This window comes from Vanellus vanellus (genome assembly GCF_965231255.1).
Source record: "Vanellus vanellus genome assembly, chromosome: Z".
Classification (NCBI taxonomy): Eukaryota; Metazoa; Chordata; class Aves; order Charadriiformes; family Charadriidae; genus Vanellus; species Vanellus vanellus.
This window is the reverse complement of record NC_138908.1, coordinates 52432880-52445775: the sequence shown is the minus strand read 5'-3', so window position 1 is coordinate 52445775 and position 12896 is coordinate 52432880. Positions and strand designations below refer to the sequence as shown.

General features: G+C 39.3%; 1 protein-coding gene across 1 annotated transcript in view; it reads right to left on the bottom strand.

The window, feature by feature from the left end:
* BNC2 (basonuclin zinc finger protein 2) overlaps window positions 1–12896 on the bottom strand; it is a gene marked incomplete at its 3' end in the record, with an annotated part of 331914 nt that overhangs the window by 15506 nt on the left and 303512 nt on the right. The window contains exon 5 of the mRNA XM_082497584.1: window positions 7190–9156. Coding sequence (XP_082353710.1) covers window positions 7190–9156 — 1967 coding nt within the window. The remainder of the gene's footprint in view (window positions 1–7189; window positions 9157–12896) is intronic.

Genomic DNA, 12896 nt, shown 5'->3' with positions numbered 1-12896 from the left:
CAGGCTTTTGGGAGTAGTGCCCTGGTGCTATCTTGTATCTGTAAAGCACAGCTTCCTCCACCGTAGCAGAAATCTTGTATTCTTCTGCTGTTAAGTTTAAAAGAACAGCCAGAGCCTTTCTCTGCAGGAACTAACGTAGGTAGATGTTTTGTTTATCCCACTTCCAAAAGACTCTGGGATGTCCCTACATATGGGGAACAGCTTCACATTTACTCAGATAAGTGGAAAATACTCAATTTTCTCCAACTCTCTGGAGAAGAGTTTTGGTTCTTCCAGTTATTTCCCAGGAACCTAGGGGCAACCAGGATATTATGAATAAGCACTCGTGTTCCCAGTCCTGTCTTCCCAAATATTCTCTTTCACCAAACATAAAACACACAGGACCTGTGCAGGAAACTTGAACAAAACAAATTAAACATTTACACTATTTGTCACAACACATACCAGGGGAAAATATTGCTCAACGCATGTTTTGCTTTTGGCTAGTATTTTCAATGCTTTACTTATGCTTACCAACTATCTTAATCCTGGTGTAGCAGTTTATTTAAATAAAATTTTCAGGTCACTGAAAAGTCCTTGGCTTATTTTGCACGTTCACACAAAAATGAGACTTCTTGCACTGCACAAGAAACTGTACTCTCACTCTCATCATGCTACCATTTTGTGTACCAAAAGAGAACAAGACAATGAAGGCAGCAGATCGTTTTAAAAAACAACCACCACCTCCATCTCAAAGCCAAAACAAATGAATATGTGTAGTTGGAAAAGACCTCCCTCCACGCCAGAACTGACCCTGCAATCTTTACTCACATAAGTAGCCTCTGTGGGGCTTGTGCTAATTTATTTATTTTCTTTTAAATAATAAAAGAGATCTTATGAAGAAATTAGTTCTCTGCATTCTAGTTTTAATTGTGCTTCGCTTGTTCACATTGGTGAGTATGCAATGTGACAGGCAGTCTATGTTCGACATGACTACTCATGTTTGGCACAAAATGTTTCTTTACGATCCTGGTCCTCTTTGGTAAGGAAGAGTTAAGTGAACATTAGCAATGGCACACATTGTGTCATTCTTAGTGACTGCAAGAGAAAGCCTAACGGTTCATACAATTGTATTGGATATGCAGCTAGTCTCTTCATGAACTGCATCATGTCCAGAAACAGTAGTACAGGTGTAAATATGTTTATATTTTTAAAAATGTATAAAATAGCCCTTTTGTCTCTTGACAAATGGTTCATCAAACACCTAATGTCTTAAAACCTGATTTCCTTGTTCTTATTGGAGGAAAGTCAAGCCGTGTATGACAATTATATTAGGGGAAATACAGTAATAGTTATCATGGACTAGTGTGAAATATCATATTTCTTGGAGCTACCTGTTCCTAAAATTGAGTGCATTTATAGAAAATAATTCTCTACAAAGTTATCTGTAGAAGATTCCAAGCATAGTAGCATGATGAAAAAATGGGTGCTATTGTGTCAAGGAGGTGATAACAGGAGGCAGGCAGCAGCTTTCTCACATCTTCACCTCCCTTGATAATGTATGCAGTGGCTCATCATAGGTAACTGATGTTAATTTATTCAAGCACACCTGTACAGGGTTGGAAGTCAGGTAACCAGACAAAAAGTATGTCCCTGCTTTTTCAATACAGCTACCCAGAGGCCTATATCCGCACAATTTAGTTCTGGAAACATCAGCATGTTTTAATAAACCACCTACAGATGTCTTACTCCATACGAATCAAGGAGTTTACATGTTTAAATCTGGACTGATTTAACTAGCAATCAAGTGGCATGATCACACTTGGCACCAATAGTTGCCTCATATTTATTTATAAGTCACCCTGAGCAGATATTATTTTGTTTTTAAATTAATTCATGGGGCTCAATCACCTTTCCCATCTTGTGAAACACACACACACACACACACACGCTCACTTTGTGAGGAAATTTAAAGACAAACCCGAGCAATTAATAGTCCTACTTTAGTAGCAGAAAGACAATGTGAAAAGGTCTTGCTTTGTTCCTCTGAGCAGGTACACTGAGAATTAACTTATTTTGCATACACCGAGAGAAAGGAAAACGTGGTAACTTATTGTTACTAATGATGTGTCCTAGCTTAAGAAACACAGATTTTAATAGTGCCAGTACTGGGGGTAAAAGAGGGATTTAGCATGCACTAAGGCTGACAGAGAAGATGACTGTATTTCTCCCTAAGATCTGACAGTAGCTTCTCAACACGACTTACTGAAGGCAGAAGGTCCACCTGCCTCCTCTTTCACCCATGTTTTTAACCACAAAATTCTTGGCTCTTAAAGGTGGGAGCCAGAAATGAGCCCAGCTGCTCTAAGCTTCACCTTCCAAACCTTCACCTCTGCATGTGCTCTCCAACACCGACTCTTAGATGAAACTTTGGCATTGCTGTCCTCTTTGGACAGGAAAAAACTATTCCCTCCTGTCATCCCCACGTCTCATCCGCAGCTCAGGATCATTTCCCTGAGCAGCTGTACCTCAGTGCTGGCTTCAAGGACCAACCACACCTATCTCTTTGTAAGGCAAAGCCAGTATCTACTGGGGCAGGACTCACAGATGAGGCTGGGAAGTGGATCCCAGAGGAATCTAACCACTCAGGCCACAGGCCCTCTCTCCTCACTCACAGGACAGACCTGCTCTGCGTCCAGAGAGAATTCACTTTACAAGGACAATTCTTCCCATTCACAGTATCACAGTATCACAGTATGCTAGGGATTGGAAGGGACCTCAAAAGATCATCTAGTCCAATCCCCCTGTCGGAGCAGGAACACCTAGACGAGGTTGCACAGGAAGGCGTCCAGGCGAGTTTTGAATGTCTCCAGAGAAGGAGACTCCACAACCTCCCTGGGCAGCCTGTTCCCATTCAAGTGCACAGTTCTCACGAGAACTTGTATTCTTCCCATCTCTCTCTTTTCCATCTAAAAAATTATTTGGAAAATACATTTTTCTCTTCAGAAGGAGGCTTATGATGTTGCTTCTGACCACTGACATAATTTTTAATACGGTCTCTTTTCCTGTTTACTCTCCATTGCCTTCTTGCAACAAGATGTAGCCAGAACATCTTGCCTTTAGAATAAAGGATGTCTGAAGTAAATACAGAAACAGAAATGGAAGAACAGCTAGTTCAGGGAGTGGCTGGTGAAGAATGGAAGAAAAAGTGGTTTTCACAAGTGTAGTACTTCCAGGAAAAGAAAGACAGACAGGCTTCCCTGTTTGGGGAGAAGATCAAAGATATAGGTATATATAAGGTTGATTTGATAAGTGATGTTACTTGCAGCTCAGAAGGTGGTGAAAAAAGGTCCTTTTTAAAAACTCTAGGCTCAGCGGTCAGAGCTGAGTCCAGCTCAGAGCTGGACTATTCAAAAGCAATAGTGTCTAATTTTTAGAAGGGAAAACAGAATTACTGGGTCATTGGCAGTAAGGGCTGGGACTCTGCTTTGCTTTCCTCTGCCCTGTGTTGAAAAAACGCGTGTGAGGTGGGACTCCTGAATCTTCTGGTTATCTTGACCCTAATTTACAAAGAACAGCAGTGTTTAGTCAAAGATCTCAGAAGATATTCCAACCTTTCTGGCAGAAGGATATTTATATAGGAGTTGACCTTGGCAATGTAGGAATGGTGAAGCTGGATTTAGTCAACCCTTAACACAAATTGCTACAGGACGCATTCCGCAACGGAGGGTTGCAGCTGTGACATGGATAAAAAAACCCTCCTTCAGTCAAAGCAGCACTGCGTTCGCCCCTAACATGATCTGCTGCCTCTGGTAACTAGCAGTTTGTATCACAACCCCACCCTTGCAAAGCCCCTTTTACAACACCCACTGTCAAACAATCTGGAGTTTTGTGTATCTACAGGACAGGGGGAATATAGTAAAAACTTCGATTAACTAGAATTGCATTGGAAAAGGTCTTAAGCCATATCAGATGCCCCTAAACAAAACAAAAAGAATCAGCTAATATTTTTTATCTCCATGTAAGCTTGTGTTTTCTTTTAGAACATAACTAGAGTTATGAGTTTTAGACCTCTAACTAGTTATAATAGGATTAATATTACAAATACAATTCTAGTAATATGATTAACAAAATGACTAAAAATAAAGATAATAATTTCACAAGACTCTATATGCTATGGGATAGCTAGAACTCTGATTTAATTAAGAAGATAGTACTGAAAAAAATATTTAATTTTCATTTTCAAAGCAAAGAAATTCTAAGCTTCTTTAGTTAGTGTGACTCACAAGACTAGCAAATCGCACAGACTTTTTATAATGTGTCCAAAATGGAAAACCACTACATGACAAATATTATCCACAATTGTTATTGTGTGCTTTAGTTAGCTATTTTTTTTTCTACAGCAATTAATAGCAAAATGCTTCTGAGCTTTTAAGTGAAATTGATTTAAGTGGCTGAAGAAGTTTTGCAGTGCTGTTAATTTAGTTATCCAGTTATCTTTGAGGTGCTCTCTGTAATCTGAAGAGCTAGAAATTGTATACTTACGTAATGACTCTCTCAAAATAAACATATGTATTCAAAAGGAGTATCAGCAAAAAATAAAAACAAATGGAATGGAAAAAAATCTTTAGGGCAATAAAACAGTTTAAAAAAAATAATTTAACTTTTACTTCCTAAATTTATTTTTAAAAAAAACCTTCTTTTTTGAGGAAGTATTATAAAACAACGTTTAAAATGTTTACTTAAATCTTTCATTCACTCTCTTTTATATCCTCTACATGTGCTTTCATTTCTGCATATTCCTAGACACTGCACTTCTGGACAAGAATGGATAGCCCAGGGAAGTTTTAAAGATGTTTCTCGCTCAAGTATCTGAACGAATTATCAAGAACCATAAGAGTGTTACTTGGTTCTTTCAAGGCATTTCCAGACAACTGTTGCAAATCAAGAGTGCTAATGAACTTACAAAACCATCAGAATGGGCACACAAATTGTACCATACCTTTGAATTTTTTGAGTATAACCACTCTTAAATCTTTGCAATTAAAGGATATAATATGCCTATTAATTTATTTTGTTCCAAGTGCAACACACAACTGAAAATATTCTGCATGTCACTAGTGGAACAATATAAAAAGATTGTCTTGTACCTTACACAACTCAAAAAGATATGTAAATAATCATTTTATCTTTAAATACACAGCCTGCATTTTAAGTTCCTGAATCAAATTTTTATTTTATGGCTTGCTTTCAGTAAGCTTAATAGGAGTATCCTACATAGTTCACAAAATACTTTCAAAATGCACCTTTTTTAAATGTTCTTGTCTCAGAAATATTTTATGTAGGTCATCACAGTCATCTCTTTCTTAGAACATACAAATCTTCACTACGCTAACTTTGTTATGAGCATGATCTATCAATGGATTCTTGATGAAATTTAATACATTGCATTAAAAATTCCAAATCCTAAAGCTAGCTGCTTCTTACTTCACATGCTGAATGCAAAGCTGTTTTGCTTAGTACATGACTGACTGTTCGTAATTCACCTGAGGAAACAGACCAAACAAGCCAAATTCTTGACTAAAAAAACCTGTTGAATTTCAGGAACTGAATGGGGTTGCACACATCTAAACTCAGCGTAGATTATGCCACTGAGTCACATGCTTCCCTTGTCAAACTCAAGTCTCATAGAAGTTATCTGGATATCCCAAGAAGGGAGTCTTAATTTAGTCTTAATTTACCTGCTTCATGTCCAGTGGTTTCATCCCACTGAAACACAAACTTTCTAGACTGTTCTTCTTACCTGTTTTTAACTTGTATTCTTATGCACGTTCCTATTTTTCTGCTCAGTGGATTGCATAAATAGTAACAGAAGACATGAGATATTTGGGGACTGGAATCTCCATCAAAATAGTGAACTTTGGCTCCTCAGTATCCTCAACACTAACTTGCTCTCGTCTTATATGTCATGATATATTCACTTTCAAACCATATCAGTTTCAATGGACAAAACAAACAAACAAACAAAAGCGGAGCTGTGTGTGAAATGTTTAGCTAGGTTTAATTTCCTTCTTGTGTCTGCTGATTTTTACAACTTAATGAAAAAATATGAAACACGAGTAAAGGAAAAGAGATGACCCAATCTCACCATCACTTCGTGAACCAGAGAGATTTTGTTATGTGACAGTATGATCATCACATGCAAGAGCTTTCATCCACAAGTATGAAATAACTGTGTTATCCTACCACCTTGACAAATTCCATTTATATTACATTTTCCTCAGGATTCAAAAGAATAGTGTATAAAAAAAAAAAAAAAGCAAAACCTAAGAGTTTAAGGACCAGCTGCTTCTGTTTAAGCCCAACTGTTTCAGTATTGATGCAGCATAGCTAGGGCATGATGTCATCTGAAGGGCCAGCAGAATATACCCTTGTTGATCTTAAAAATATGTAGGGGTCTAGCCTCTCCTCTCTCTCAGTGTGCATAATTCCCATCAGTGGGGAAGGGAGTTGCTCTCATGCAGAAAAGAAGAAAAAGTAGACTAAATGACTATAGTGGATAGAGAGGTGCGTGAGTTCTACTAATGAAAGAGACAACTATTTTGTTAATATTTATTTGTTCTTGCTACAACATAGCAGCTAGTTTTAAAAATTGAAGAGAAGAAAGAATAGTCTTCTAATGCTTCCTGTTTGCTTTTATATGACCCTATGGGGATGGAAATCATTCTTTTATTCCAGTCCTTCCGTTCTCTCTCTCCATCCATTCATCCAACCGCCCATCCACCCCTTCCTCTCCTCCCTAGTTCTATGTTTTGATATGCATGCATGAAGGTATTTGTATTGTATATAATTTACTATATATTTAATAGAAGCTTTACTTGTTTTAAAAGCTGCAGGGAGAAGAAAATAGATGTAATAAAAGCTGCAGCTTATAAACAGCAGTACAATACACATGTTCATAGGCACACAGAAAGAATAATGACATTTATTTTCTAGCCAGTCACTTAAGAGGATGGCACAATATATATTATTCTGAATGCCAAGCAACAATGAAAATCTTAAAGTGATAAAACTCTCTCAATGTCATGGGAACACAATTGTCACTTGTCATTACTGTGCATCTCTCTATTTCTTCATATATCCTAAACTGCCTATTCTTACATAATTCAACACATTTAATAATGTAGAAAATCAATTAATATTTACTGACCTGTCTCTGCTTCTCCGTGATGGGAACGCAGCGTTACAGCCAGCCACTGTGCAGACATGCATCTCTTTTAAATGAACGTTTCTGTAGTGAAGCTTCACACTGTAGGAACTCTTGAAACTTTTCTTGCACACATAGCAGATCTTGGGGTCTGGGCTGGAGCACATTTCGCCTTCTGGGGAGAACTTCTGAGGGCTGCTATAGTTGAATGTAGAAGCGAAACTTTCATGAAGCGCAGCCATACTGGCACTGCCTCCATTGTACAGTCCATATTGGCTCATGTAGAACATATCATACGTAGGGTCTGTATACTCTTCCTTCACTTTAATGACATCCTGGTTGGAAGAGTCATTGTGGTTTTCATCTGGTCTGTCACTGTGCATCATAGATTTTTCACCAGGTTCGTGGAGGCGATCATCGCCTTCCATGGATTCCTCACACAATTTGGGCTCTGATGACTCTGACTCATTTTCATAGTCTCTTTCATGCTCCTGGTCTTCTGATGTCATGCTGTCTGCCCTTCTTATGTCTGGTCTGGAAATGCATCTGCTTCTGTCACTTTTGGAAAAGTCTTTCACGGACAGGCCTGGGCTCATTTCCTCCTGAGAATGGCAGTGATTGTCATGACCAATGTCATTCACCATCGTGCTGCTGTCATTCACCTCTTCATCTTCATCATCAAACTCATCGGCAGTATCTATAACTTCCTTTTCAATTTTAACTGGCATGCTTGACTTCCTTGGCTTCTTCTTGGGGGCAAGGTCAGCATTAGGCTCTGGGGTAGGCATCAGCACTGAAGGTACTGACGACTCTGAAGGAGGAGGGGGATGCTGCTCCATGCCACTCACTGCTGGTATTATTGGACTGGTAGGGAGTGAGGTTGGAGGACTCACCATCTCTCCAGGAGTAAGTAAATTTCTGTAAAAAGGAGGAACGGGTTGGACAGTCTTTAAAGCTGGGAACACCAGCTGACTGGGAAGAGGGTTCTGTAGTACGGGATCTAAAGGGGGAGTGGTAAACCCCATCGGTGGACGCCCAGGGCTTGTTAAAGTTAGGTTGGATTTTGTACTTGCTATGACTGGAGTGGCAGCACCTGATGTAGCACGAATTAGATCTTTGTCACGGTTATTCCTTAGCATAGGCATGTGGAGGCGGGGATTGGGGTTAGCACTGTGGCGATTGCGGCTTCTGAGAGAGCTGAAGACCATGTTGCAGCCCTCAATAGTGCACCGGTGCTTGATTTTCAGGTGAACGGCATTGTAGTGGATTTTAAGAGTACCTTTGTCATAGAACGTTTTGCCACATGCATTGCAAAACACTCTTCCTTTCCTGGAGGCTGACCCCATTCTCCTCATTCTGTGAATGCGGAACGAGGTTTTAGTGTGTTCTGTTTTGGATAAATCATTGACAGGCGTAGGTGTCTGAACAGGAGAGACACAGGCTGGCTCAGTTTTGGGCTCAACGTTTGTGATGCTGGTCAAAGCATTCCTGCTGGATGTTTGCTCGTTCTTGAAAGGCGTAGGGGAAACTTCAGATTCACTGCTCTCGTTATACTCGTTTTGGGTCGTAAGGCTTGGTTCACGAAGCCTCATTGCCGGCTGTTCCAGCAGGAGGCCGTTTGGAGGCAGCCCCAGCAACGGAGCAGAGACTGGATTTATGTACTGGAATGGAAGCAGGAATGCAAGGCTATTCGGGATGTTTTCAAAATGATGAATGCTGGAAGGGTTGCTATTCTCCAGGTGAGCAAGGAGACTTGGGCTCCTGGTGCGATTATTGCTTTCAATAAAAGTCCTTATATCTGAATCCGTCTTTGAAGATGGCACAGCCACAGCCTGCCCTTCTTTTTCTTGAATTGCCATCAGCTCCACAATGGATTTGGTTTCTCCAAATCTCAGGAACTGCTGAAGGGTAATGATCTCTTCTTCCCTGGACATGATGGCCCAGCGGTCCAGCACCTTGCCTGCAGCATCCTAGAGGCCATATCAAAGAAACAACAAAGACAAACACAAAGAAAAAACTTATTGATTCTGCATAATTATTGAATTCAATAGAAGGTGCTCTGCTGCCTGAACATGAAACGCTAAGCTCAAAAAACAACATGCAAACAGCATTAATAGAATCCGACCAAAAAATGTAAACTTTCCAGCCATGCAAACATAGTAATTAGAGTCACAGTCAGAGAAACAGATTGAGTTTAATAATGTCAGAGCAAACAAAATGTAGACCACGGGGCTCTGTGATCTAAAATGCTTTCAATGCTTTTATTTTAACAACAGTGATCTATGTACAATGCTACTCTCTAGCATACATTAGTGTAAAACATGAACTGCTGCTGGGCACTCCATTGTAAAATATAGAAAATTGTACCTTAATCACTATTAAATGGTGACACTATAAAAAAGAGCTAAATAAATGCATATGATAGATTTGCTTCTTAAATATAAGCAGACATAAGACTGAAGTCACTCATGGGCCATCTCACAAGAAATTTTGATGCAAGGCAAAAAGTCTTAAAAATAGCACATAATACTTGTACCTTACTCCTTTTTTTTTTTTTTTTTTTTTTTTTTTCCCCATGACAGCAATACTGAAAAACACATTCATTATAAACCTGCATCACAAGGTAGAAATTGGGATGCTGGTTTAAAGCATAACTGGACTATTACTGGCAATTGACTGTAAGCTTGCAATCCTTATGGTTTAGACTTAAGAGATGACTTTTTTGCAGTCTTGTTATAAATGACAGTTAAAAATATGTAAAAAGGAAGCATCTGATGGATGTAGATAGCATAAATGTGTAAAAATGTTGTCTCTTAACATTGCCTTCTGATAGCAAGGGAAAAATCCAGGGAGAATACACATCAGTAATCACTAGACTATCTGTTGTTAAATATACATTAAAAAGCATTTCACACTTTCATTTTTGCTAGTAAGCATGAGATTTGCCTGAAGGTAGGACTTAAAAATTCTGCAATGTAATGTCAGGCAATCCATTCCAGCATGTATTGATAAAAACATATTAAAATACTTATATAATGAATACATCATTTTATTGGCATCTTTCCTTTTGGGCAAATGCTGGACATAACATCAGCACAGTAACTATAACCAACAAGCACTGTTGCAAGCCATCAAATCAGAATTATTCCAATGCTTTCTCATGCATTAAACAGTCTGAAAGCCTTGCAAGATACTCCTCTGTACTGTCTCTGATCTTTTAAAATCTTGAATCTCAGCTTCAGAACCTCATCCAAACACTTTGGATCACACAATATTGCAAAAACCACTAGCTCTTGTTTGATTATGAAGCCTGTGAATCCCTGTCTTGTTTTTTTGTTGTTTTTTTTTTTTTTTAGGTCTTATTTATTTATTTTATTATCTTCAGTCTTCAGAAGATTGATTCTTCTCTCCCCTCACGTTTTCTATAGTATGGGAAAACGCAATTTGCCCCCAAATAGTAAAGCACATATTATTTGATTACAGATGGTTTTATTAGTTCAGTTCTGATCTGTGTCACCTCTCTGGATACAAAGTTAATGACGAAGGTCAATATGTCATGCGTGTTTCAGTATCTTAGATGCGACTGTAAAACCTTTAGAAAGGCTCCACACATGACCATTCACAATCAAACCTTACAACACTATGAAACCCTCACAGCAATTAATTATGGGAAATCTTACCCAGCTGACCCCGAAGCAAAGCCCCAGAAACCATTTCTGTGCAGCAAATGTTCAGCATGCATTTACACAGTGATGAAGGAAACACCATGGCGCAGATGCTGGTCCCAGGTTGCAGCAGTAGTCAGGAAGCATCCCCACCTTTGAACACCTGTAAGCACTGTGGACATCTCTAATTTCTATGCCCTCCCAGTTCTACCTGTCTGACGGAGCAGTATTTTGCAGGCAGTCAGTGCTGTCTAGTAGAAATCATCCAGAACACCAAAAAAACCCCACCCAACAACACAACAAAGTGAAACAAAACAAAATCAAAATGGGGCAAGAGGAGGGAGGAAAAAACCACACCACAAACAAACAATTAAAGGACAGGTTCACATTTTAAAGTTCTATTTTTTTCCCCTCCAACTAACTTTGGCTACTCTCCCCATGAGTGTGACCTACAGCTTCTTACATTTACTTCTCCCACAAGTTCCCGACAGCCGTACCTGTTCTATATTTGAGTAATTCTTACCTGGAACTGCAAAACCTGACTCGGTTCAGATTTTGGTCTCTAGGCCTTCGCTGCCACCTCTGACCCAATCTATACACATATATTTCTAATCCCAAGCCACAAGGCATTAATTCCTTCTAATTGTAACTTGCATTGTTTGAAGATGGAAATAACATCGTCTAATTTACACTGCTTACATGTATTGAATTAGGATTCCTGTCTGCAGCCAGCTGCAGGCTGCTTTGTAATGTACTACTGGTAGTAATTTGTTTTGTTTTTGCTTTAATTTGTAAATCATTCACAGGCTTATGTAACAGATGGATGCTTTACAAAAACGGATATTTAAGTAAATAAAAATTAAACACAGCCAGCAGGACAATAACTCACTGGAATAGCAGGTACAGATCCCGTAACAGACTCCCACATGTGAGCGGAAAGTGGTACGGCACAGTCCCTCGCCCGGCGGCAGCGCACCCAGCCCTTTGCGCGCACAGACCAGGCAGACACGGTCTACCCGCGAGGGCTCCCAGTATGCTTTCGGGGAGTTATTCCGCAGCTTAACTCGGAGAAGCCGGCAGTTGGCTACACGAGCTACCTCTCAATGAGACGCCACTGCCCTTTGTTTCATTTAGCCTCAGGATTTGCAATGAGGAGGGCCAGACCTTCCGCAGCTGCTAAGTCCCACTGATCAGAGGAACTGGCAGTCAAGGGTGTGATTGTCATGGGGTTACCCTCGCTGTCATAGAAACAGCAGGGAACCAGAACGCTGCTCTTAAATGATCCTTGCCTACTACTACTAGCTATATCGAGCCATACCTTGTTAATTTTCAGCAAGAAGTTGTTTGGCTTTCCCCCCCCCAGCAAAAGTAAAGAAAAATTGCACAGATGCCTGTATTTCATAGAAAACACAGCAATGGATACCATGTAGCATATGCTTCAATATTTACATAGTGATGGCTTTCCATAAATCATTGTATTATGCAAAACTAGATAAAGAGCGAATAGGAATGTCATTTCTTGATAAAACTTAAAATTAACAAAAAATCTAACCATTATCCCCTTTGAATTAAGCTATAACTAGCTAGGGATCTCTCTGTATATGGTAATACTTGATTAGAGGTTCAAGTCCTTTCTTACATGTAATCGATTTCTTGTTTCTTACAATCTCTCACGCTAAATTTTCTCCCCAAAGCCATTAAATCATATCCACATTTAAATATTTCATGACAAAAGGTTCCAATTTATATTACTTTTTTCAGCTCACAACTGATTAAGCCAAGCCTCCTGTGACAGCGTGTACAAGGAAGTCAGTGAGTATAGAGATACCAGTGCACGCTTACAGCGCTAAGCCAGGCAGTAGACAAGAAAATCCAACCCGTACAGCATACAGTGATGCTCTCCCTTCTTTGCCCATACAGCCTTGTTTTCATTTTTATTTTACTTTTTATTTTATATTATTTTATTTTATTTTAGATGTGTGGGTAGCAGTCTCACAATTTCAGATGGAGAAAATCTTTCTCTAAATCATATGAAATTAACCTCC